Source organism: Toxotes jaculatrix, chromosome 17 (assembly GCF_017976425.1).
Source record: "Toxotes jaculatrix isolate fToxJac2 chromosome 17, fToxJac2.pri, whole genome shotgun sequence".
NCBI classification, from domain to species: Eukaryota; Metazoa; Chordata; class Actinopteri; family Toxotidae; genus Toxotes; species Toxotes jaculatrix.
Genome location: NC_054410.1, coordinates 10,751,092 through 10,778,356, shown reverse-complemented (window position 1 = coordinate 10,778,356; position 27,265 = coordinate 10,751,092). Strand labels below are relative to the sequence as shown.

The window sequence follows — 27,265 nt, the reverse complement described above, 5'->3', positions numbered from 1 at the left end:
AAAAAGAAGATATTAGGACATTTAAAAAATAAAAGTCAATAATATTATCAGTATTTGGGTTTTACTAAACATATATTTTTACATTTTTGATTTTAATAGACTGCATTATTTTGCTTTTTTTCCCTAAACTTTGACAAATTACATAAATGCAATGCAGTAAATAGTTTAACATTAAAATAATAAATAACTGCATTGATACAAAGATCACAAGAAAATGTAACATATACTGAATCATAGTAGAATCATAAATAGTTCCATATTTTGCGCCTGTCCACTTTCTTTCGATGTGTTAGAAGAGACGACTGACACCACTCTCATGAGAGTGAAGCTACAGCCAGAAGCTACTTAGTTTAGCTTAGGTCAAAGACCTGGAATCAGGGAAACAGCTTCCCTGGCTCTGTTTAATGGTTACAAAACCAGCTACGAGCACTTCTACAGCTCGCTCGTTAATGTGTTATATCTCATCTCTTAATCAATACAAAAACTGAAGTGTAAAAGCAACAATTTGTCAATATAAGGGAGGTTATGTACCAGACCAGTAACAGCTGAGATACCAGGAAGCTACAGGTCCCATCAGAGAAATAGTTCAGCACTTAACCATCTGTAAAAAAGGCAGATTTTGTGCATATAGACATTTAATAACTTACTCTTGAGCTGCAGAGGTGCTGGTAGGCTGCAATCAGACAGAACCAGGCTAGCTGTTTCCCCCGATTTGCAGTCTTTGTGCTAAGCTAAGCTAACTGGTTGCTATAGATTTATATTTAAAAGAGATATAAGATAGGTATTACAGTAATCTTTTAAACTCTCCAACAGAAAGCAAGTGAGCACATTTCGCAAAATGTCATATTGTTACATTAGAGATTATTAGTTTGAGATTGATTGTCAAGTCTAGTTCCTATGCAAAGGGGGAGGAATCTCTCTTTATGCTGGCAATACCAGAAATCCATTCTCAGTTCACATCTTCAGTTTTGAACATGTGGTCGAGTCACTGAATCAATAATCGAAATGTAGCTGAGTTAAACTGCACATGTGCAGTAAATCCTCAGGCGACAACAATATCTGAACGTCCTTCCATCAACAGCACAACAGTTACATCATGAAAACACATAGATTTGGTGGATTGAAAAAACCAGCGACAATGACCGTCCTGTTTGTCAGTACCTCGGTTTTAAGGGGCTGGGTCAAGAAGGCAATGGTCACCGGTCTGTCAATGGTCTCCATGCATCATATGAGCAGTTCCTCTGTCTGAAAAGCATCAAACGCAATGTTGTCTTTCTTGCCCTTGTACAAATGAGCCGAGCTCCTGGAGTCCCATCACGCACGACTATTGCAGATGTTGCATTTCTGCATGCCGCGTTACGAGTAGATGGACCAGTAGATGATGTTAAAGAGGATGTACGCACCAGGAAAGACAACCCTTGAGTACTTGTCTATGGCGTGGGTGTCTATCCAAATGTTCACGTAGCCTCTGGACGGCTTCACCTGGCTTGTGATTTGCGGGTCGTTCAGTGCTACCTGAGCCAAGATTCGCTCCTGGCGGCCGCCATTCTCTGGCATCCCATAATTCCCTGTGGTGTTGACATCCATAGACCCATAGCCAGTGATCTGGGGGTCTATCATCATCTCTTCTGGGTTGCCGATGCCACAGGTGCACGGCAGCTAAAGAGTTAAAAGATTACACAAAATCATTTAACACTTCTTAATTTCCTGATGGATGCTACTTTGTGTAAAGTAATAAAATAAAAGGAGCATACAAATACATTAGTTTGTCAAATGTTTATCATTTTTCTGCGTACTCGGGCCTTTAAATAACTTTGGAATGAAACATTTATAGAAGGATGTTTGTGCAGGAAATGTTCCTCGGGGTACGTGGGCAATTTGGCTCCATATGCTGCAGCATTTGGCAGATGAAGAATAGCAATATAGTACACAAGAAGCTGGAGTCCAGAAATAATTTGCCATAGGCCCTCAAGCAGCTTTAAGAGAACCAATTTAGAAAATATTTATCTGTTTATTTGAAATGCACATAAAATATTTATTCATGTTTCTGCCAGTTTAGAAATATTTTATGGGTAAAATAGCTGAGTATAAAATCAGGTCAGTCTTGTCTGTGTTGTGGGGCTTTGAGGGAGCTATCAACTTTTCAACTTACTCTGGCTGTCTCCTTTACTTTTATGGTAAATATGAATCCACTGATGTATTTATAAATGGCTTTTAAACTACAGCTATTAGAAGATCAACATTTCATAAATTAACTGTGTTTTTAACTGCAGGCAATGAACAATCACGGAAAAATCACACTTACTCTCTCCCTCAGCTTCCTCTCTTTCCTCTCCTGTACGGTGGAGAGGTAGTTGACCGCAGCGTACTCTATCACCGACAGGAAGACAAAGACAAAACTGACCCAGAGGTAAATGTCCACTGCCTTGATGTAGGAGACCCGCGGCATGGAGGCATTGACCCCAGTGATGATGGTGGACATGGTCAGCACTGTGGTGATGCCTGGAGGGGAGCACACAAACAGTTTAGTCACAGCAGAGATTTAATTTACTGTATCACAAGGTGGGGTGGATAAAAACAAACACTAAATAACACACAAACAGTACGACCTTAGTATTTTTTATTTTCAGTGTGCATTAATCAGTTTCAATGCGTATTTTTTGTGTTTTATTCTCATATTTTATTGATCATTGGAGAGAAGTTCTGTAATTGCTCTCCCATTTTCACAGGAGGTTCGGGGTCACAGGAAAAATCTGAGGTGTCATGATAAGATTAATGTTAAATTAATCAGAAAGAACAAAAAATACTGCATTTTTGCTACAGCGTTTATTTTTCTGATTTTGAGCCACACCAGCAGCTTGGCAGTCCACAACTTTGCTAACTGTTGTATACATGTTAGCATTTAGCCCAAAGCACCACTGTGCCTGAGTACAGCCCCACAGAGCCACTAGCATGGCTGCAGACTCTGTCCTGCTCAGTAAATATTGTTTGTTTTGTTTTTTTGTTTTTTTTTGTTTTAAATTAAATCTTGTGTCGATTTTCCTCTTCAGCCTTTTTTAAGTATATTTTTAACTTATACTGGAAACGTTGCGATTCATGGTTGGTATCTTAACCCATAAGCTACAGGTGTTGCCCAGGTTCTGTATTGTAAAACTGTTCAAACGATGCATCCTGGGATGGGAAATCACTGATGTAATTTCTCACAGCCATACATTGCTATGTTACTATGTTACATTGCCTCCTTCCCTTTGAGAATAAGCCTATATTTCTGCAACAAAATAATCCTTTAGTAGTGCTAGGTTTCTTTGCAATGTGCACACACTGAGGGGTAGAATTTGTCCTACCTAGTGGCACTCTGGCGGGGACGGCCCTGCGATCAATCCAGAAGGACACCCATGACAGCATGACCATCAGAGTAGCAGGGAAGTATGTTTGCAAAAGGAAGAAGAAGATGTGGCGCCGCAGGGTGAAGTGGATGTACAAACGATTGTACCAGCCTGGAAAGGAGAAATGCCACCATTACACACACATTGTCACATGTTAGCTGCTGATACACAGTACAAACACTTGAAGCAGAGGTTTCTAGCTATTCTGGCAGAGAAAGATAGGACACAAAATCCTTTTTATGCTTCAGGTTGCTCCTGTGAGCTGCAGAGTGGCATGTGGTTTGGAGAAGTCTGCAGGGCTTTCACAGTGGCTTTCCAGCAGTGCACAAGTGGTTGGTAGTAGTTTGATTCATTTCATTTCACAGTGAGGATTAAATATTAGTACATTCTTCTTGGTGTGACATTCAAGGGACACTGGTTTCCATGTGAGGAAAACTCAGTCCTTTAGTTGGAAAAGGCTTATAAAGTAAATGAAATCCGCAGAAGTTGTAATTCAATTGTGATCTAGTTTGTAACATGTGTGGCGTACACATTTGGTGCATTTGCATAATCAGTTTAGTGTAGTGTATGTATTAGAAGTGCCAGTGTTGTGGATTACAGTACCTGTGCTGCTGTAGAAAGCCAGCTTGGTGGTGGTGTGAAATTTCTGGATGAGGAACTGGGACAGAGATATTCTGTCGTCAGTGTTCAGGGATTCGTTTCCTTTCTTCCAGTACAACATCAGGTCATCATCTGTGTATGCATCTGGTGGGAAAATACGCAAAAGTAAGAACATCTGTAATGAACTAAATCAGGACAGACTTAGTACAAACAAATGATGTAGACATGAACAAAATGTGTGACAAAAAAGATAAAACATGACAAGACCACCAGTCCAAAACACCACCAGCAGTCCCTTGAGATAGCAGTATTCATTGCACGCTATGATTTTGTGGTTCTTGGAGCCGCACCAGGAGTGAAGCTGAGGGGTTGGTGCAAGAGGAAAGGATCATTAAAATTAAAGCTATCTATTCTCTTTGAAGCATGAATGTGCTCAAAATCTTTCATGCTATGATATATCTTGGATTTAATGAGATATCCAGTGAGAAAACTCAACATTTTAGCCTGAGGAGCACACAAGAGGAACGCTCATTTTCAGATGCTTTGTCATTCATCACCTATTAACCATAAATAAACAAAATGTTATCAAGATATATATGTTTTTCTAGCCTAAGTGTTGAAGGGATGGATGGATGCATCGGTATGCTCAAATGGAGAAAAAAAAAGAGGTGTCTTCCTGACATAATTGTCCATATTGTGATAAATCCACTCACAGCTCTCAATCTCCAATGAGCAGGTTTGGGTGTCCAGAGGGAAGCGGCTGAGGTCCATGTTGCACATGGCAGTGACAGTGACTCTACAGGGAAAACAGCAGTGGACACAAACAAAAACACTGTAATTCATCTTCTAAAGAAATAGCAAGGATAGATTGCTCTTGTTATCCCCAATTCTTAATCCCCCAATTCTTAATCAAAAGACCTAATGCCATGCCTCTTTGTGAATATAATTTACATTCCTGATTAAATTATGGTTTAAAAAGGTTTAAAAAATTAAAGTAAAAATTCTAGTAAACCGGCACATGTAAAAGCAAGTATTTTGGCATTCTCACCTGATTAACTCAGTGCTGTCAGATTTGTCTGCTAACACTGATTACAATTTTCAAACCGTTCCACAAAATACTGGTGGACCTTTCACCTGCTATGAAATTCATCAAAGCAAATCAGTGGTGACCTTTAGCTCCTCTGATGTCTGCTATGTGATCTTTTCATGTGGCGTGTTATTGTTTCTTTATTTTTTTAGCACAGTGGAAGCGCTGACTTTTTTCTAAGTCTCTGTTGGCAAAAGATTTTTTATTGTGATGTTTCACATTATTTTTACAGAGGAGGAAAATGACCAACAACTTAGACTTAAATGTCCTTTTTTATTCAAACCGTTTTTACCTGAGGCTGTAGAGGACGTTGCCATCAGGATAAACCCTCAGCATGACATTATCGGTGGTGGTGTCATGGATGAAAGAGCGCTTGGAGTGGACAAAGAACATGTCAGGGACCCAAATTTTCTTCACCAGGCGACTGTCAAAAGTCATGCTTTGGTTGTTGGTGCTCGGGAACGCCAGTCGCTCGTCCTTCCAGTAGTGACGTAGGTACAGTGTCATAGTAAAGTCCTACAGGAGGGAAAAACACTGGAGTGTTAAAGAGTGGTGGAGAAAGTATCAGTACAGCAATGTAAAAATACTCCATTGAGGAAAGGTCCTGCATTCAAAATCCCACTTTGGTAAAAGTACAGAATTGAATGGAGAACATTTTACTCTGCTAAATATTTAGCAGAGTAAAATGTTCTGTACTGCAATAGTATTATTATCTTTTCATATGTATATATATGTAATAACCATTGCTGTCAAATCAGTGTAGTGGGGTAGAAGCAGATTGTGGTAGTACTTATGTACAGTACTTTAATATACATTGTTTTATCATGTAACCTGTAATACACGATTTTAAAGAGTAAACCAAAAGGCTGTTTCATACTGACCATGTCCACTTCAGAAATGGTATCCAGACTTTCAACCTGAACATCTACTCCAACCGGAATTGGAGGACCTGAAATGAAATGGACTGGTGTCAGCAAATGCAGGAATGTTATTTTTCCTCATAGAAGCTGGTTGAACATGCTTTTCTGCTTCATTATGAATGTGGCAGTGGGTAAAAAAAAAAAAAAAAGTCAGCATGACCATTGCAGAGTTTCAACCTTTTTGTTTTGGAAATCACGTTTCCAAAAACAACCATGAATCACTCGAATGTAGAGCAGCCGCTTGCGCCACGACTGCGTCGGTCTGGCTGGGATTCTACTTTTGACCTATTTCAGCCTCTCTACTCTGCATCATCATCATCCTCCAATGGTACACGAATACAATTAGGTCACAATGAGGGATCAAAGTTGATACAGCTGTGGATGAAGCACAGCTCTCTTTTCCACGTCCAGCTGAGACGCACTTGATGGTCAAAACTAGATGCAGCAAACGGATTCTGCAAAGGGTCACTTGGTGTGTTTTCAGCAGCAGATTGTCGTGTGATTAAAAGCACTCGTGGTCTGAGAAAAACAACACGTGTCTCTCTTCTCTGCATGAAAGTGAAAACTCTCCAATTTTTTTAAATTTGTTAAATACAGTCCTCTTGTATGTAGTTATTTGCCTCAAAAGACAAATGAAAAGATAAAGATTGCTAAAAAGATTAAAAATATATATTCCATTATGATCTTCAAAAGCCTCTGTGTCTTTATCTCAGCGTAATCCTACAAATTTGATGTCAAAAAGCTGACATCAAATCCCTCTAATATACAGCGACGCAAAAGACGTGTATTAACACTCTTGTGATGTACAGAACTGAGCTGCAATTGGAAACTCCAGCACAGCTTGCATGGACGGTGTCATTAAGGCTTCCAAGAGCTTAATGCTCATAGGACAGTTTGGCCCAAGCCAATGACCACTGCACAGATCTTATCCTGCTGCCCTTGATGACTGACCATGCAGCCTCTGATGCCGTTATTTGTCCAGCATATCTGAGCTGCAGTTTGTTAGTTAGTGAAAGTGAACACTCGCATTTTAAACACTTAAATCATGATTTTCTGACCTCCAAATGCTGGTCTCATGGTGAAATCATGGTCATCTATTCTCAGGAGCTGCTCAGATTTTGTCATGGGAGATTTTGTCATGTCTGGACTTCGTTTGTAAATCGGGCTGTAAAACACAAAATAAAGACAATGAGCCTTAAAATTCATACGTACATCACTTTAAGATTTTTATGACGTACCTTCCAGATTTGTGACCTCCACCCCCGTCCATTCTGGTCTCTCTTCTCAACCTGTTAATTAAGAGCAGTAACAAATAAATAAATAAATGAATAAGAACATCTGTCACTTATGGCAACAGCAGAACATTAAAAACAAGTGGAGGTTTAACTTTCATCTGTTTTAGGCCTCCAATGCATTCTTTTAGAGGAAAAAAGAATTCAAAGTTGAGATGTTTTTTCATTTCTCTGTGCTGTTGATAATAACTACACAAACTGTGTTTGCCTGTTATGTGTTATGTTTAGTAGTATTTGCTGGTTGCAGAAATATGTCACCTTAGGCTCATCTAATAGACTAAACAATCAATTAATTGAAAAAAAATGAACTGATTAATAATGAAAATAATCATTATTTGTAGCTTTAATTCTGAATAAATAATGATGCACATGACATTTTAAAGCTTACATCCACATGGATTTAGAGAAGCAAGGATAACTTTGCCATTTTTGTTTTGTTGCTTCTCTCTTCCAGAGATGCAACACATCCAGTTACATCACACACATTTTATCCACAAAGGGCAAAAGAGCATTTGCTCATCACATCCAATTTAGAGGAAGCCAGCGCTTCTCTGGTGTCACTTTTCAAGAGCCTGCCTTTGTATTCTTGTCTTTAGGGCACCATTTTCAGGTCACGAGCAGAGACAGAGTGAGAGACAGAGAGAGAGAGAGAGAGAGAGAGAGAAAAAGATGAATTCCAAAAACCCTAAAATGGATTAATAGAGTAGAGCGTGCTGTGACAGACAGGGCCAAATCCCTGTGACAACCACAGACATGCATTAAGGAAATACCACAGAGGAAGTGAGAGAGACAGAGAGATGAAGAGGCTGCACAAAAACAGAAAAACACAACATCAAAAATGAAACAGTAAGAAAGAGGTTTGTCTGGGTGCTAACTGCAGTGTTGTGATGGGCAATGGGTGCTACTCGTCTGCATCCGTCCAGCAGCTGGTTCCTAATCCTCTTGGCAGAAATTCCTCCCCAATCCCCTTTCTGCCTGCCTACGCCACACAGCAGGCTGCCTGTCTGCACACTGCTCTGCACCGTGTGGCCCGTCTCCTGCAGCAGCCGGGCTGTGTGCATGCATCGCTGCAGGGGATGCATCACGGTTAATGGGCCAGATTTCTGCAGAGGTCATTCTGGACACATTAATGTGTGCTGCCTAATGTATACTACAGAAAAACTGAAGTCAAGAGGCTCACTGGTTGTACTGTGGACAGGATCTTCTTTTTACCACAAAAATCAGTGAAATCTAGAAAACAGTATCTACACACAGAATGTAGTCTTTCTGCTTTCCATGGTGCATTAGTAGTGATTACTCTGAAATTAATATCAAAACAGAATAGCCTATGTAAATATGGGATTTAAAAGTAACGTGAATTTCCACTTGTGTCAAAAGCAGATGGAAGTTACTGCTACTCTGCTAAGCTAGGCTAATTAGTTTCTTTTAGCGCTAGTTTAGCGGTTTTTATTCTCCGTGGCAGGATTTAGCTGCTGCCTTATGGATAATTAAAAAGATGTTAATTATGTTAGTGTTACATTTCAATCACAGGAAATGAAGGGGGGCTTTAGTCAAGGTTAGCCATGGCTAGCTCACCAGCTAGCTTGACTTATCTCTCTTGCTTTAGCTGTGTAGTCGATTGTTTGATTTTCATGTTTTGTGGTACCTGCACCTGTTTTCTTTTAAATAAAAAAAAAGTATATGGTAAAATAAATGTCAAGAAGTCTTTTAGTATCTTCATCTTAAGTATGTTGCTAGCTGATTACCACATTTAGGCTTTGTATGGAAGAGCCTTGTTTAAGTAACACTTTTTATGCTTTAGGTGTTTATGAAGAAGTATCAAAAAAAGCAAAAGTAAGAGGGAAATACGGGAAAACGAGCCGGATGATTTGTACTTATCATTAATATAAGTTGTTTTTCTGTCCAAAGAATCGTCCAACATCCACTCCAAATTGTCTTTTAAACCTCATGAGGTTTTTCTCCTGAGATGTTTTCTTGTGTGGGACTCCCATCTCCGCTCGTCCCCCTCACGGCAGCGAGTGCAAAAAAATTTAAAGTAATATAGTGAAAACTCTCCCAGCCCACGCTAGCAGCATCCAGCCGCTTTTGCAATTTCACACTCGAGGGAGGAGGAGGAGTGGAGTGATGAGAAACAGCGTGAAGACGAGTTTGACTTCCACATTAAGCACATGAAATTTTACCCCTCCTGCTCGAAGAAAAATCAGAGATTTACATTCAATTTGTATTCACAGTCTGTGTGTGTCAGCAAAGAGAAGACTGATCGGAGAGGACTTTTAACTGGTTGGACGGAAGAAAAAGTGAAGCACAGATTTGATAACAAGATGTCACTGGCATTTAGAGATTGCAGAACAGCTCTGAGCCACTTGTGCTGAACTGTCTTTTGCAGATTTTCCACAGATGATTATGATTGTGTTCCTCTTATACTTAATGATCATCTTAATCACCTCAGGGCTGAGATGATCACTTTAAATGATTGTAATTTCATGGAGGATTGTTTAGATTTAAAAAGGCAGCTTCAACCCTGCACTGTTTAACACACGTCCCTAAAATGAGATCAGACTTACCCTGTCACGCATCCTGACAGTTTGTCAAGATGTATACAAGCAGCTGTAGGTATGTTATGTCAAACACATTTATTTAACTCAAATGGATGAGAATCTTAATGGTGAGCAGGCTGCATTTTGACATCGCCTCTGATCTATAAATAACAGCAATTATAGCATGAACAGTGATACTGTATCTAAAGGCAGGGGGATTATGATTTGACAGGGTTTGTTGAATATATTAAGTGGATGCAACTCATTCAAAACTGATAGCATTATGAGGCGTACTGTGCTGTACTTTGCCTGGGAAAATGTTATCATCTTCACCAGAGATTAATGTAAAGGCAGTTTCTCACTTGGGGGCTGCAGGCTACAGTAAAATTCTATGCAGATATTTCTACCAGAGAATAGTGTTTTTGTAGATATAGATGCTGGAAAAGAGAATTTTTCTGAGTCAAGTGTTGCTTTTGGCAGGTATTCAAAGCTATCTAAAGGTGGACTTTGGAGCTGAAACAGTTTGACATGAATAATCAGCAACTCTTTTGATTATAGGTTGATAATCTAAGCCCCTTTTCAAGTAAAAATGCTTAACAAAATGTTTTAGCTTCTCAAATTTGGATGGTGCAATTATTTTATGTCATCTAATGTGATTTTAAATTATTATAATATATTATTTTGTGATTTTGGACTGTTGGACTGTTGTGTTTGGAATGTTGGATAAAACATGCAATTTAACAATTTGGACTATAAGAAGGTGGGATGGGAATTTTTCATAATTTCTTGACATTTAATAGACCAATTAACTGATTAATTGAGAAAATGATCATCAGATTCAGTAATGATTAAAATAATAGACATCAGTTGCAGCCCTAATGTGTTATTCCTCTGCCCTCAGATCTGACATTACACTTGACAGGTGCCATCTGAAGGTGTTAAATTTAATCTGGACTGCTGGGCAAATTATGATTGGTATATTCCCAAATTAAAATTAATTATAACAATGTTGCTCTGTGTTAACGCTCATTTTAAACACCTGACATCACATACTGAAGTGTTGCCACAATTTCTAAACAAAAGATAAATCACATATAGCGTTTTTATATTTAGCTATGTGGCCTAAAGACTAAGTTGCTTTTTGCTTGTTTTGTAGTGTAAAAGTCTTTTTTTCTTTCACCACTTGAAAGTCAAGCTGCACCTCCACATACTGCTCCATGCACTAAACAGCTGTGACAAAACTAATATGCTTATTACAGCTGAAACAGTCAATTCATCATTTAACCAATCAACAGAAAAGTAATCTGCAAATATTTTGTTAATCACTAATCAAAAATGGAAAGAAAATCCATTAGTTCCAGCTTTATTGTGAATGTATGAGTATTTATTTGTCTTGTCATGATAGTAAACTGAATATATCTGGGTTTTGGACTATTGGCTGGACAAAACAAGGCACTTCTAGATGTCACCATTGGCTTTGGGAACTTGTGATGGGCATTTTTTCACTTTTTGCTGACATTTTATAAACTTTTCTTCAACTAACGTGCACCAAATTTAACCAAATTCTTGAAATATTGATCACTCTTGCTTATTAGTGTGAAGCTGTCAGCATTTTAATTCATCAAAAATGACTGAGATGCTGATTGCTTGTTTTGTGGCGTGAATGCCGCTTTTCTTCCATAACAGGTTTGTCCGATTGCCCCCCCATATACTACGGTTGCACTCAACAGCAGTCCTAAAACTTTTTATATCCAAATAAACAAAGAAATTCAATCTTTTCTATTTAAATCACCTCTAATGTCCAAGCCTGTTCACTCTATAAGAACTCAGGATGCTTTAATGATTCCCAGCTCTAGTTCAGTCCCGATTAAAACATCTAATCCAATGGATGCATTAACAATGCAGCAATTAGCCTAAATAATCACCTGAAAATGGCATTGACTACAACTGCTGCCTTTGGGGAAAACAGTCATTAACTGGCCTACAGCAGTTGTGGGGCAAAAGAACACAGCATTCACCAGTAGTACATAAATAGATGTGGGGATTTAGGTCTCCCTCTCTCTCTCTCTCTCTCTCTCTCTCTGCTCTCCAATCTGCTGTCTGAATAACTGTTTTCAGAGGGGGAGCAGCACAGGTGACACAGGAAACACTGGACAACATCATGTAAACCTAAAAAATGAAAATCTCTAACTTAAACATTTAAATATGTTTGCAGATTTTGTAATTAAAAGCTTCTTTAAAACTGTCACACATCCTGTTGAGAACGTACAAACATGCAATCCGGTGTTTGCCTCTGATACATTTCTGACTCCTGACATTGACATTACCTGCTTTGTTTGTAGGTCTCCAGCTTGTGACCCCTCGACTGGGCCATCTTCCCAGCTGCACCCACGAGCCAGACACAGAAGAGCACAAGAACAGCATCCACCTGCATGGTTCACATTCCCCAGAGGACAGACCTCTCCTGTCAGTCAGAATCTACTCCCCTCCAGGGTTTGGAGCACTCTACCTTCCTGAGACATTCCCTTCTCCAGTTCCAGAGCCGATAAGAGGGGAGAAAAACAGCAACGGCGGCAGCAGCTATGCTTGGCTATTCTACGGCCTGAGTGGAAAACATCCTACGGTGCTTAATCTCCACAGTGGGAAAAGCAATTTTGACTAAACCCATAAATCCTTGAGCGTCAGATGGTACAGATTTGATCCCTCCAGCAGCGGATGTGCCTGCCTCTCTGTGCGCTGCTGTGCTCAGATATCCTGCACTCTGATGTGCTCTACTCCACTTTGCACCGCCCAGAAACACCAATTCTCACAATGATGCAGCGTGCTCATTTGTAAGGTCAACGGTTTAGGATGCAGACTCACAGAGGCTGACAGGAAGCTCTGTGTCTGATGCGAAAGTCTTCTCGGCTCCTTCTGATGCTGCAGTCTTGTATCTGGCATGTCAAAAATGTTTTGACACTCAGCCAAAAATATACAAAGCTGCATGTCTGCTCACTGGTGTTTGCAGGATTTCTGTTTTGCAGGAAATTGATTCCTTAATGTAATGTTTTTGTTATTTTCTTACTGCCTGCTGTGGTGTTTTTCACTGTTTCTTCTCAGGAGACCCAGATTTGGGAATATTCTTGGATGCTCCTGCAGAAATAAGGCCAGCAGAGTTTTAGTTTTTTAACAAGTTGCTAGTAAAGAAACTAACTTTTTAATCTTTGCAATGTCTTTTCATTAGTGATTCTGTCTCTAATTTTTCAGATGACGGATAAAAAAATAAAACACTGCAAAACACTGCATTTGGTCACAACTGTAAACACACAACACCAGTTTGACCTTAACATTCTCATCAGTCTCTTTGAAAAAACTCACAAATAATGGGTGTGTTTTTAATTTAGCAACACACCACAAGCTGCACTACTATTTGTCTGTCAAGGTGTGCCATCAATTTGTATAAGATAATAAAAACAAATGTCCCAACACTGATGTCACCATCATCCAAACCACGTGCCCCTCCTCTTTTTTTTTTTTTTTTTTTTGAAAGCTGAACAGTTGGATTATAAGATCATGAATTTGGGTTAGCTCCATGGACGTCAATCTGAAAATTGGTGTAAGTAATGTGAGGCATTGTTTGTGTTTGAGATTTGTGGATCCTTCTCTACAGCAGTCCTGCTCACCGGCCACGGTCACCAACATAGGTCACAGAATATCAGGTGAATGTCCTCTTTCTTATTATAATTACAATGATTTCTACACACATTTTAGTTATTGCACTGAGCTCTGCAGTGAGTAGCCTGAGTGATACTGGATTTTTACTGTTTTACTCCACAGTAAAATTTGAAAAGAGGAGAAACAGCTGCACTGGCCTCTCACAGGTGAAGTCATATCACTCTACTGTGATGTGGCATCACAGCTCTACAGTGAGTGGAAATATGACAACAATCTATTGGCCAATTTTTTTTTTTTTTTTACATAAACACATGATGTGAAAAGCCTGCACACTGACCTCTGCAGGAAAAAAAGTTGCATAATTTTGACTTGCTAAATTTATGCTAATGATAAATTACATATGTTTTCATTCCTCCTATATATTGGTTTTGAAGTTCTGGTGCCTGTGCATGACATTTCATACAAAAAGAACAAATTCTAATAATAATCATAATAATAATAATAATAATAAGAAGAAGAAGAAGAAGAAGAAGAAGAAGAAGAATAGACTTTATTGTTGTTACACAGTCATGTGCAATAAAATTAGGGTGCTCTGACCAATAGTGAGACTACATTAACAAGGTAAAAGAAATTACAAAATAAGTTTACAGTATAAAAATTCTTTTTATTTCTTTGGCAGGAATGGGCTCCTGCCAAAGAAACTCCCAGTATTTTTAAAATGCCTATAAAAACACAAACAAATTATTTGTCTTAGTACAGCAAAAATTCAGTTTTCCTCAGCACTGGCTCAACGTGACTCAGGATTCAGACCTGACTCTTATCTCTTGTACCCTTTTACCTGACTGGTTGCGCCACAGGCAGTGAAATGCGTCCCTGTGCACTAGTTACTGTATGCAACTTTTTCTATGTTGTTTCAATAGCAAAACGTTAACATGCTTTCATACATTTGAACCTGAGCTTTTCAGTATTGGAGCTGAGTGCATGAACGATCGGTAGATGATAGACTACAACACAAAGACTCTGGCGCCTTCTGTGTCCCTGCAGTTGATCCCATTTTTTCTATAAGGAACATCGACAAGTAATACGACAATGTCGCTAGCCAATGAACGTTCGCTATGTTCAAATTGTACTTTGTTCCCTAAACTTAGTCTGTCAGGCACACAGGCACACTCTGTTCTCAGGCTATATTCTGTCCACAGAAATGTCAATTAAGTGTTGGGTTAAAGCAGATGATCGGGGCTAAGGGCAAGATTGGACACACGACCTTTTAATCCCAGTCATCAAAGCGGAAATTGCGCCTGAGACGCTGAGTTCAGGGCAAAAAAAAAAATTGTCGTCAAGTGCTGTGAAGTCATTGGCTCACAGTAATGGCGGGGCTTTGTAAAGAGTGATGGCTGAAGCGGCAGTACGTGTAAGAAGTAGATTTGTTTTTATGAGACACGATCGACGCACCGAGGACGTTAATGGACAAATAAAGACGCGTATCGGTGGAAATGAAGTGAAAGGGGGTTTAACTGCGTTGACTTTATAGCTTGTCCGTTAGCACTCTTCCAGTCGCGCTAGCTAAAGAGAAGCGCGGTGCGTTTACTTCGTTTACTACCGGCATCAGAGCTGAAATCAAGAATGAGCTCTTCACGGGAGATAAAACGTAAGTATTGCTTTGCTTTCACCCGTGTTTGCAAGTTGTCAAGCGTTTTCTTTGTTGTCGGTCAAATGTTTAACGCGTGATTGCTCTGCAGAGCTACAGAAGGCAAAGACCAAAGCCCAGAACTGTAGCAACCTACGAGAGGAGGCAAACATATGCAACCAGCTGGGAGAGCTGCTGTCCAGAAGTGGTAAGTAGTTTACAATCATAACTAGGACAAGGGTTGATAATGCTGGTCCCATTCATTACATCTTGTGCCAGTTGACAGTGTTAAGTTTATTGATGAAAGGAAAAATATGGCAAGTTTTTGTATAGGTAGCTTATTTATTTTATGTGCTGTTATAGAAATCCAGATGTGTACAAGGACACAGATCAGATTTTCTCAGATTTTTCTCAGACAGGTTGGATGAAATGCACTTATGCTCAAATCATATACAGAATATATGCAGAATATACATTATAAGTTTATTTCTGAAGTATATAACCCTAAATGGAGTTGATGTAAGTGGACATAACTCCTTACATGCAGACTTGGCTGTCAGACTTGGTCTCTTTGGCATTTTTTGTGCGTGTTACATGGACATGCTCTTGCTGTTTCGTGACATTCATATAATATCCTGTCTAATGTTTTCCAGACACTGACTTCTGCATTTCTATTTTTGATTGGTTCTTTTTGTGTGTTTGTTCTGTCTGATCTTTCTGTGTCTCAGGTGATTATGAAGCCGCCATTAGGGAGCACCAGCAGGAGTTGGCGCTCTCTGAGGTGCTGAATGATGTGATTGGACGAGCTGTGGCCCATCGTAAGATAGGAGAGTGCTATGCAGAGATGGGAAAGATTGAGGCTGCTTTGAAAGTGAGTAGAGTGGTTGAATTCAAAATGCTTGAAAAAATTCTTCAAAGATGTGCTTTGCCTTTTCTATAGTGACACAGATTTTGAGAACAACATTACAGTCCCACAAGGCTGATTATAAAGCACGTAAGGGGTTATATATGTATTTGTCTTCATCAGCACCAGCAGTGTCACCTGGACTTGGCTCGCTCTGTTAGAGATCATGCGGAGGAACAAAGGGCGCTGGCTACTATTGGTCGAACCTACCTCTTCCGTTATGAATCGGACCAGTCGAGGAAGAGTTTGGAGCAAGCAGAGGATGCTTTCAGGAAAAGCCTGGCCATTGTGGATGATCGTCTGGATGGTGTGTACTGTTCCTCAGGGATTTGTAGAGAATATAGATATGTAGCTTTTGATAACTTGTTTGTCATGACATTTTTCATTTTTCTTAACTCCAGGGACAGTGCCAGAGCGAGAGATTAGTGAGATGAAGGCTCGCCTGTTCCTCAATCTTGGTCTGGTCTGTGATCATCTTGGGGAGCCCAAGCTCTGCAGCGAGTTTATCCGACGAAGTGTCTTTATTGCTGAGTACGAAAAACCTAAACTATACTTTATCTTTAATGTAAAAAGTCAGGTGGGAAGATGGCAAATTGTCAGGAATGGTCCATTTTTCCTTGGCAGGGGACACAGAGGAAATGCACTTTATAAAAAGCTTACTATAAAGTGTTGTTAATGGTTCTGTCTTCCTCTGTTATTACCCTGTAAAGGAAGAGCCAGCTGCTGGAGGATCTCTATCGTGCAAACTTTAACTTGGGCAACATCTGCTTTCGCAACGGTCAGCACTCTAATGCTGTGCGCTGCCTCGAACAAGCTAAAGAATGTGCCAGAAAGATTAAAGACAAGTTCAGTGAGAGTGAGTGCTTTCACTGTATCGGCAAGGTACGAACTCAACCAGCTCTCCTATTTTATTTTTTTTATTTTATTTTTTTGTCACTGTGACTCAACAGTTTGTTATTAGTGTGTTTGTGTCATGATGATATTTATCCACAGGTGCAGCTGTCCCTGGGTGATTTTGTTGCAGCTAGACGATCTCTGAAGAAAGCTCTCTTGCTTGGTTCCCAGCAGCCCCTGGACAGGCAGGCAGTGAAGAAAGTTTTCAAATATGGTGACAGAGCAAGTTTTGATTCAACCGGTCTTGTTGATGATATGTTTAATGTTTTCCTTTTCAAAATACTTGATTTGTTCTTTTTTCCAGCTGACAAGGGCTGTAAATTAGAGGAAGAGCTGGGGGATGATCAGGGCAAAAGACTCAGCCCCCATCAGGCTGTGGAGCTGGCAGAACAGCTGGGGGACCTGTACTGTAAAGTTGGCTGCTACAACAAAGCTCTGGATGCCTATCAATCTCAGGTGAGAAACATAAAAAGATTTACACAGAGCATGCTCAGATCCCAGGTGTTTTAACTTTTAACACAAAGTATTCACTGTATTTTAACTTCTCTTATGTCTGTCTTCTTGCACCTCTACAGTAGATTGTCAGAGCATTGAATTAAATAAAGCTGTGTTGTCATTCTGGCATAGCTTAAGGGCGCTGAGGCACTGGGAAAGGCTTCCCGGGAGCTGGCTGTCATCCACGTGTCCCTGGCTGCTACCTACACAGACCTGAGACAGTACAGCAAAGCAGTGGAACACTACAGACAGGAGCTGGCTTTACGACAGGGCAGCTCCTCTGAGGTAAACATGACAAACCTGCATCTTCATCCAACATTATTATTCTACTTTTAAATGGTCAGTCCGCAAGGCCGTGGTGAATAGGTAATAGGATAAAATAAATGTGCTACCCATAGATCAACTCCCTGATTGACTGACTTGTTTCTTTAATTTGGAAAACAAATCACAAAGCATGAGTTACCTAGAAAACACTTTACTCATGTTACAATAACAGAAAATATAGTAACTGCTATATTTAGTCAATCTTTCATTCATACCTGTGAATATAACTTCTCACCTGAATCTGTCTCTATCAGGAATGTAGCACTTGGTTGAATATTGCAACAGCTCAGGAGGAGAGCGGCTGTGCCTTCCAGGATGTAGACAGCAGCTTCAGTGCAGCTTTACGCTGCGCTGAGAAGTCTGGGCAGGCCAGATTACAGGTGAGGTGATACGAGAAGCTGAACGTTTTGAAAAAAAAAAGGGAATTCATTGGTTGAAAAAAGTTTTCCTAGATGCTTTATTTATCTGGAAACCCCCAGGTACAGGCATACTGTACATTTATTTTTAAAGAATAAACAGAAGGAGACTCTTTCCCTCCTTCAGAAACGTGTGTTGAGGCTCTGGTTGGCGTCCCAGCGGCGGAGCAGCACATCAGATGCTGATGACACTGAGGCGAGGCTGCAGGAGCTGTGTACTGCAGAGGGCTGGAGTCCAGATGGGAGTGATGGTGAGGAGGATGAAGAGGAGGAGATGGACAACAGTGAACCTCTGGATGACAGTGACGTTGTCCTCTCAGATTCAGGTAGACTGTGCACAGTGGACTTTCCAGCTCTGAGTTGGCCTGTGTCATCTGTAGACCTTTGGATTAAGTTATATTATGTTTATCTCTTCATTTGGTCTCTAGATGATGATTTGGAGGGTTATGACAAGATGGTGTCAGGAAGGAGGAAGGCAGGAAGGGTGAGTCAGTTGTCGGTTGTAACTTTGCACAAGTAGTCACCTCAACTTAAACTCCTTTCTTACATCTTGACTGTTTTACCCTCTGATCTGTCTCCTTTCTTTAGTGGAACAAGAGGAATGAAAAGGGTGAGACGTCTCTGCACAGAGCATGTATAGATGGAAACCTGAAGCAGGTCCAGTATCTGGTAGAACAGGTGAGGAAAACAAGATTTATATTTTTTGCTTAAAAATTGCCTTTTATTGTTTTTTTTTTTCATTGGACGTGAAATTGATGAAACCAAAATTCTTGGACTAGGAGCTAAATGTCTGCTATACAAAAAACTTGCCTCTGCTCAGCTTTAAATTGTCAGGAGTGACATTCATGAAAGGTGAAAGATTAAAAAACAAAGTCTACAAACAGGAAGTGTAACATCAGGAAATGTGGATTGTATGACTATTAATGTTTTCTTGCTTGTCTGTATGTCAGGGTCACCCAGTGAACCCCAGAGACTACTGTGGTTGGACTCCCCTGCATGAGGCCTGCAACCATGGTCACTATGGTAAATGATTTAGGATTAACTATATTCAACCAAGTTTTTTTTTTTTTTTTTTGGAAATGGGGAAAAAAGACTTCTTTCATCCTCTATCGTCCTTTGTCTTTCAATCTCTCATGCAGATATAGTAGTGGTGCTGCTGGAGCGCGGCGCTAACATCAATGACCCTGGTGGCCCCCTATGTCAAGGAGTGACTCCTCTTCATGATGCCCTCGCTTGCGGCAATTTTAAAGTTGCAAGGCTCTTGGTGGAACGAGGGGCATCCGTCACGCTACGCAACTCCAAGGTGTGTGTGTGGTTACATGTTTGCTAACAGAATCATCATCTATAACCCCATACTGATAATATTACAGGTGGAGGTGGGCAGTAAAAATCATCCCAGTGGGATGACGACCCCAGTCATGCCAGTGGCATTTTAACCACTGGTATATTTCAGCAGCATCTGTAATAGAAAATGATGGTGCAGGAAAGACCATGTCCATGTCTCTCCAGACTGGACTTCAATTACAGACTTGAAAACCTCTTGGCTTTGAAAAGCTTTTATGAAAACACAAATACCAAGATAGAAGATAAAATACACTGGGTAAGATATAGAATAAATATATGTAACTTCTGGCACACCAGAAAGTCTAAGTGACAGGTGCGTAGGATCAAAAACTCCCGACTTGAAAGGAAACCCCAAAAAATACCCCACACTGTCCATCACTTGGTTCATCAGGCAAAATTTAAACATGACTACATCACATCCTCACCAACATTTTGATATCACTGATAAATTATACAATATTTAGCTTGTTGGATCTGTGTGATAAAATAGGTCATCTATATTTTCCATGCATAATATCTCCAGAAATTGGATGCGGGAGTTGTATGTGTTGTTCTACTTTCCTCCCATCTCAACTCGTACCGGGAAGTTTGCTGAAAATTGGGGTTGTTATTACTGAGGAAGGGCTGAGAACTCATAGACTTACACTACGTGATCGGGGTGGAATTGAAGTCACTGACCAGTGCTGGTAAAATAGAAATCACTCCACCTCCCCAGAGAAATAAATCCTGTCCCACATTGCACTTATGTGTGACTCTATTTCACGCTTTCACTGTCCTCGGTCAGGGTGAGACGGCCCTGGACGCCCTGCGTCAGTGGCAGAGGATGTACAGCAAAGAGCTGGACCGGGACACCAAACAGGAATGTGCCGTTACAGAGAGACTTCTGAGAAAGGCACTAGCAGGGGGAGGTGAGGCTTTTACATCGTCTTACCGTGTTAGCCTCAGCTTGCCTTTTGAATATGCTCTCAAACACTTGTTTTTACCCACTTATCTCCGTCTAACACAGTGCCCGCTGCTCCGGCCCCAGCCAAGCCTTTTGATGCTCTGCAGGACAGCCAGCTATTTGATGCCGAGAACTCAGAGCCGCTGTCGTCCTCTGGAGGGGGCTGTTCTGCCAGCCAAGACTGGCCTCGAAACAGCAGAACCTCAGAGGTGAAGGCGGTACCTGCCAGCCCCAAACGGCGGCAGAGCAATTGTTCAACACAGCGGCGTAGAGCCAGAGGAACAGAGGATGCTGTTCTGTATGGGGTAATGTCTGATGAATGCTTTGGATTCACTGACATTATATAAAATGGTTTCTTTAGATCTACAGTCACAGTACATGATTTGTATGTATATGTATTCTTTAGGATACCAGCAGCTGCTCAGAAGACGGCGACTCTGACTCCTCCATCAGTCCTCTCCGTCCTGTCCGTCCTAGACACAGTTTCCAAGCAGCCCCGAGTCAAAAGGAAGTTCCACCAAACAGAGAAACCAGCTCAATCCCTAATTCGGGTCGAGAAAGTATCAGAGAGGCCCCAGCGCCGTCTGTCTTTGCACGAGAGGAGTACCACAGCGCCATTCGAGGCCTGGGCAGCGCCAAATCTCTTCTCCATGGTCTGTCACAGCCCCAGTTCTCCAGCACACCTGCTGCATCATCCAGCAACAAATCAGCTCTGGTTCCTGAGGACCAGTATCTGGCTGATGACTGGTTGGAAGATGATTTGGGGGAATTTCAGCCGAAAAAGAAGAGGAGGCTTCAAGCAGAGCAGAACGAGATGAAAGGGGACAACGCTGCCTCGTTCTCGGCTGCAAGAAGTCAAAACAGGCACTTAAACTCTGACACGACCTGCAGAGGTAATGAATTCTTTTTCATATTTATTACATTTTATTTCACTCCACTTGTCTTTGCTTATTGCACCTCCATTATTCTTCTCTCAGGCACTGCAGTTCCCTCATCCTCCAGCAGGAGTCTCTCTCAGAAAAAGAACGGCTCTCTTAGGCCTCACCAGGTCAAAATGACTCAGATGCCTGGGATGGTGAGGTTGGGCAGACGAGAGGTCAACCGGTCACACAGCCCCACCGTCACAGATGAGGACGACATGAGACCTGAGACGCCTCCACCACCTCCACAAATACACAAGCAGGTCCGAGGAGAGTTACTGTATTCTCCCATTTATACTGATGAGTTTAGAAAAAGGCACATGGCACATTTCAGTCAAAGTCAAAATTCCGAGATTTCACCGTACTTACTCAGGACATTGTTGACTGTAGCTAGATAACTATTCATGTTTCAGCATAACTCAGGTCCATAACTGGAACATCATTTGTCTGTCTTCAAATCTGTGTCTTAATCTTGATTTAATTCCTAATTTCATGGTTTTGGTTAGTTGTAAATATTATATACAGCTTATTAGGAACAACTGGTTAAAACACTTGATTGTGAACACATACTTTTTGCTTATATGTATGTTTTTATGTTTGGTTTTGTTTTTCTAATTGTTCAGTTTGTATGTTTCAGCCTCCAGCTCAGACATTGGCTGCTCCCATACCCACACCACTGCCTCCACCAATCAGAATGAGGGTCAGAGTTCAGGAAGATGTTTTCCTCATCCCAGTTCCACAAAGGTGATGATTGCCATTATCTGTTATTTTCTACAAAAATATTCTGCCATCAGATTCTTAGCTTTGTGTTTTTAAGATATTGTTACAGCAGTAGAATTAGAGATTTAGATTTTTTTTTTCAAATTGGGGATTTGACATTTTACTTTATTATTTATTACTAGTGTTTTTGCATGTTTTTATCCATATACCCACATCTGTTCCACTGTTTTTCAGTGAGGCGGACTCCTGCACTGTGTTGTGGCTGTGTGAGCAGGCAGCTCAGCGTTACTACCAGAAATGTGGCCTCCTTCCTCGTCTCTCACTGCAGAAAGAAGGCGCTCTTCTCTCCCCGCAGGACCTGCTGCTGGCTGTCCTTCACACCAATGAAGAGGTGAGGCCAGTTTGAGAACAGACACTAAGAAAAAGTGTTTTGCATGAAGGGTGTTTTACTTGTTTTCATCAGGACAGAAATGTAATGTTGTTGTGTGTTGTAGGTTTTGGCTGAGGTGTGTTCCTGGGATCTCCCTCCGCTCCCTGAGCGTTACAAAAAGGCCTGTCACAGCCTGGCAGTGGGTGAGCAACACGTGCAAATACACACAAACACAGAAAACACATGTTGATAAACCGTTAGGAAGCTAGGTGTCTCTTTTTCTTTTATCTCCCCGCAGATGAGAACAAGCGTGTCACCCGGCTCTGTGAGGTGCAGGATGGGAGCTCCTCTGTGTCGGTGTGTGGCCTCAGTTTGGCTCCATCTTCCCTCAACCCGCTGCTTCGCGCCCTAAAACTTCAGGCCAGCCTCACTGAGCTGCGTGTTTCCGGCAACCGTCTCCACAACGACCTTCTCCCCGAGCTGATTGCCACAACCATCACCATGCCTCGGCTTCGGCTGCTGGACATTTCTGCCAATCGCATTACAGGGGAAGGGCTGAAGAAAGCAGTAAATGCTGTAACGGGACAGAGCCATCCTGCGTTTCCGGTAAAGACCTCTGCTGGATGAGTCTGTTCCTCCCCAGTAACTTGGGTAAAAATTTGTTATAGTGCCCATATCTGGCACTGTTTGAATTGAGATTATAATGAAAATTGACACTAAATTTAAATTAAGTACATTTATATTATAGAATCTTTAAAGGATAAATAAACCCTAAATCACAATAAAATATATTCTCTCACTCGTAGTCATGCAGATACTTGCAGAGAGTTTTATTTGCAACGATTTTGCTTCTGAAACTTCTGCCACCACCAAAATTACAAACCAGAGGAAACTTTGTGGTGCTCAAAATCAAAAACGCTTAACTGAAACATGTCTGTAAAAGTGCGATCCAAAATGACCAATTGTTTTTAAGTTCATACTGCCGTTGAGTTTTTCAGATGTCGTTTTTCAGTGCTCTGAGTGCCACAAACCACATTCTAGACTTTTTCTGCTGCGTTGTCGGCAATAGGAAATAGACATCTCACAATCTCAAAAGATAACACCCCCTCCCCTTTTTTTCTGCTCTGGTGTCAGAAACCACATGCATCCACATGCATGCTGACATCTGATCATGACAGTTTTATACAACATTATTTTCATGGCTTATTCTTGTGTTGTGTTCCTCTTGTAGTGCCTGGAGGAGCTGGACCTCAGCATGAACCCTCTCGGTGATGGTGTGTCAGAGTCCCTGTCCTGTCTGCTGTCCTGCTGCCCTCTGTTAGCCAAGCTGTCTCTGCAGGCCTGCGGCCTCACTGCTCGTTTCCTACAGCAGCATCGTCTGCTGCTTGCTGGCGCTCTGACAGGTAACAGTCCAAAATGTAGAGTCACATCCTTCCTTGGAGGATACGAGAAAGTGTCATATAATGGGGTGGATGAAGTTGTGTTCGTTTTAGGGTTTTGATGTAGAGTTTGCAGTAGCTTCCTCTGTTAATCTAATCCTTGTATTTTCAGTAAAGCCCTGCTGAGAGGTTTAATCGACAACAAGTGCCATGTTGTCTTAGGCTAAATATGGAGAAAAAGGAGAGGGAGCACAAATAATAATTATTTTCTTTATAATGTTGTATTATTCATGTACAAGCTGAATATTTAAGATTCAATTCAGTCTGTTTTAGCTTGAAAAAAAAAAAAAGTTTTTTGGGTGTGTTTAAAATGAGTTAATTTAATAGATTACTATCCTTTTATCTTTAAGGCATGGGCCACTTGAAATCAGTGTGTCTATCCCACAATGCACTGGGCTCCACTGGCTTTGAGCTGGTGTTGAAGACTCTGCCCCTCCACTGCCTTACGCACCTGGACCTGTCTGCCGTCCGCAGGGGTCCTTCAGATTTCCAGGCACTTGAGCTCCTCACCAAAGTCCTGTCACAGGTACACACACATAAATCATGTACTGTGACGTACAAATGTAATTAGTGTATTAATTGATTGAGGGGTTTATGTGGAACTGGGACTGTGGTGCAGTACAGACAAATGAAGGCGTCTCTCTTCAATCGTAGGATGACTGCTCACTGACCCACCTGAGTCTGGCAGCAAACGGGTTGACGGACAGCAGTGTGGCCACCTTGGCCAGGTGTGTGTGTCTTTGCTGGAGCATTTTTCAGTGAAAAGTTGCATGGTTTTATCTGTTGTCATGTATTCACCTCTGTCGCTGTCTGGTTCTCTGAGTAATGTGTTCTTTTTTTTGTTCCTGCCAGGTGCCTGCCGTCATGTCTTTCTCTGGTGAGTTTAAACTTGTCAGGAAACCCGTCTATCACCTCAGCAGGACTTCACAGCATTCTGAATTCTGTCAGAGACGCTTCTCGACCTTTGACCCTTCTAAACCTTGAAGGTATGTGTATGATGTGTATGATTAAATGTACAGAGACCAAAGATACAGAGCTGCGGTTGAAGATGAATGAGGTGGGAAATGAAATTATTTCTTTTCGATTTTCTTCCACACCATGATGTGTGACAGATTTACCATAGATTTGATTAGATCTGAAGATCGAGCTTTAATGGAATACATTTTGATCATGACATACTTTATATGAATTACAACTTATTTATAAAATGAATCAGATACACATTGTTCAAACTGACATGAGGTGATGTACAGTATAAATGCACATTTTATTTTTGTATATTATGTCTCCAGGGATATTATGTATTTACATATTGTTCATATTTAAATGAGGTCATAATGTTTGGCTTGTATTGATTCATATTTCTAAATAACTGGTTCATGTAAATGGCCGAACATAAATATAAAAATGTATTTATTTACTACCTTTCTTAGCATATTACTGCCACCAAGTGTCCATCAAACGCAATTCTATTGCAGCTTTGCACTTGCACATGAGATATAAACAAAACAGGGATGAGCTCATAAAAACTTTTCTTCATAGTGTATTATTTTATAGATGTTATGAAATACTTATTGTAAGGGTGGGCAAAAATATAACGAAGCAGGGTTTGGATTCAAAACCTTTATTTTGAGAGAAAGAACAATGGGGAATATCAGGTTTACACTTTGAATTACTGCTTGCTGCTTCACCCTCAGGTTGTCAGGTGTCAGGCCCCTGGGACAGTGCAGATCTGGGTGGTTTGCCGGAGCTGGTCAAGGATCTCCGTCTTTGCTCTCAGGGACTCAACAAGCTGGACAGGCAGGTTTTAAAGCAGAGCTGGGACAACGGTGAGTCACATGGACACTTCATTGACCGAAACGCCAAGTGCCTGCTCTCTGCTGCAGCCTCCTCGTAAAAAGGGAAATAAGAAATCTGCTTTATGGCAGTTGTGAAATCAGTAGTTAACTTTTGTTTTATTAATTCATAAACATGCAGCTTTTATTATGAGGGTGCTAGTCTTTTTTGGGGGGTTTGGGGGGGGCTATATACTTCAATCTTCAAAAGGATGGGACTTAAATATAGTCAGTGACACACCACACCATCTTTGGACACTCTGTAAATAGCTCATATGTTTCATGTGTTTTGTATGCCTTATTTATGTGTACCTGTCAAAGTCTTGTGTTGTGTCTTGTTATGTTAAGCAGTGTTGTGATGCACCTTTGTCCTCAACACCCTGAATTATTGATTTGATTTAAAAAAAAAAAAAAAAAACAATTAAAGTGACTCAAAATGCTTTTGTCTTCCAGTGGCCTGTTTTTAATCCGTGATGAAAAATGTTATAGTTCAAATAAATTCAGAACAGCTTAACTTTCTTTACTCATCTCTGTAAGTCTGTATCGAACATAGTGTGATAAAACTTCACACACATCAGGGGAGAGTGCGTCAGCTTGTGGTTGCTGCAGCTTTACCACTGAACATTGTGAAAGATGTGGGTGAAATGCTTCCTCCCACAAAGCCTCTGAGTTTTGTAGGGTCGTCAGTGAGATTGAAGTCTAAAGTGTGCCAATGTTAAAATTCAACCATTTACTTTGATTGAAATTTAACTCTCCATACTTTTTATTTTCATGTTTGAAAGTGCAGAATAACTGAAACTGAACTGAAACCCACCAATCTGATAAAGTGTTATATTCCTTTATATGCCCAGTGCTTAGTACAAATTAATGTGGGCTTGTTTTTCAGACACTTGCTTTAACAACAAATTAAGTTGTTGTGTTAAGTTGTCAACAAATCCTGTCATTATGACATTAAGATGGGTACCAAGCTATCAGTCCTGCTGATGGTGTGAATCTTTAAAAATGGTAATAATATCTGTTTTATTAAACATTATTCAAACAAAGGTAAATTGTTTTGTGTTGGGATCAGCTGAGGATTTGATGTGGTAGTGACTAGTGCAGTGCAGCAGATGCGACTGTCACATTTGTGAGTGTTTAGTAAGAAACCAGAGCATGGGACAAAGTGAAAGTTGGACTTGATGATGGCTCTACACAAAAAGGTCATAGTATTCATCATCAGGGGAACATTAATAACTGCACAACATTTCTTGGCAATGTCAGCTTGGATAGAAATATACACTATCACCAGACTTATCTTGTAATGTCCCCAGGACCTTTTAAACCAAGGTTTTTATAGTTTACTTACATGGCTGCAGTCTTGCATTCACTCTGTTATTAAATATCAGCTGATTCAGGTTTTGGTATTTGGATAATTTGACAAAATTCCCTTGCTTATCACTGAAGACTGAGTGAAGAAGTTACATTAGGCATGCTTTCCCTGTGTTTATCCCTGTGAGACCTGAACTATGAAAGAATGGTCAGAAAATTCTAATTTTTCAAATATGAACTCTTTATTTGT

At 40.6% G+C, this 27,265-nt stretch overlaps 2 protein-coding genes across 2 annotated transcripts; one reads left to right on the top strand and one right to left on the bottom strand.

The window, feature by feature from the left end:
* Positions 1–1,356: 1,356 nt before the first annotated feature.
* LOC121197233 (gamma-aminobutyric acid receptor subunit rho-1-like) lies at positions 1,357–12,256 on the bottom strand. The gene is made up of 9 exons (XM_041060720.1): positions 12,150–12,256; positions 7,052–7,158; positions 5,955–6,022; positions 5,366–5,589; positions 4,700–4,782; positions 3,990–4,130; positions 3,345–3,497; positions 2,306–2,502; positions 1,357–1,659 (listed from the first exon to the last, which is right to left on the bottom strand). Exons 1-9 carry the CDS (start codon positions 12,254–12,256, stop codon positions 1,357–1,359), a joined length of 1,383 nt encoding a protein of 460 aa, XP_040916654.1.
* A 2,596-nt stretch (positions 12,257–14,852) lies between these two features.
* tonsl (tonsoku-like, DNA repair protein) lies at positions 14,853–26,410 on the top strand. Its single transcript, XM_041061444.1, has 28 exons — positions 14,853–15,124; positions 15,216–15,311; positions 15,832–15,974; positions 16,131–16,314; positions 16,409–16,538; positions 16,718–16,889; positions 17,001–17,115; positions 17,206–17,357; positions 17,529–17,681; positions 17,975–18,100; positions 18,264–18,462; positions 18,565–18,620; positions 18,725–18,814; positions 19,087–19,159; positions 19,276–19,439; positions 20,265–20,388; positions 20,487–20,728; positions 20,830–21,316; positions 21,401–21,606; positions 21,981–22,087; positions 22,298–22,454; positions 22,558–22,636; positions 22,732–23,039; positions 23,665–23,836; positions 24,223–24,398; positions 24,527–24,600; positions 24,725–24,858; positions 25,570–26,410. The coding sequence occupies exons 1-28, from the start codon at positions 15,100–15,102 to the stop codon at positions 25,767–25,769; spliced, it is 4,344 nt and encodes a 1,447-aa protein (XP_040917378.1). The 5' UTR covers positions 14,853–15,099; the 3' UTR covers positions 25,770–26,410.
* Positions 26,411–27,265: the final 855 nt, after the last annotated feature.

What these genes read in the sequence shown, in the direction of transcription:
- LOC121197233 (XM_041060720.1), bottom strand. Translation starts at nt 12,256, where the DNA reads ATGCAGGTGGATGCTGTTCTTGTGCTCTTCTGTGTCTGGCTCGTGGGT. An exon ending in CATGAGACCAGCATTTGGAG is followed by an intron (nt 6,023 to 7,051) that starts GTCAGAAAATCA and finishes ATTTCATTTCAG; the next exon opens with GTCCTCCAATTCCGGTTGGA. An exon ending in CCATTTCTGAAGTGGACATG is followed by an intron (nt 5,590 to 5,954) that starts GTCAGTATGAAA and finishes TCCCTCCTGTAG; the next exon opens with GACTTTACTATGACACTGTA.
- tonsl (XM_041061444.1), top strand. Translation starts at nt 15,100, where the DNA reads ATGAGCTCTTCACGGGAGATAAAAC. An exon ending in CTGCAACCATGGTCACTATG is followed by an intron (nt 19,160 to 19,275) that starts GTAAATGATTTA and finishes TCTCTCATGCAG; the next exon opens with ATATAGTAGTGGTGCTGCTG. An exon ending in CTCTGACACGACCTGCAGAG is followed by an intron (nt 21,317 to 21,400) that starts GTAATGAATTCT and finishes TTCTTCTCTCAG; the next exon opens with GCACTGCAGTTCCCTCATCC.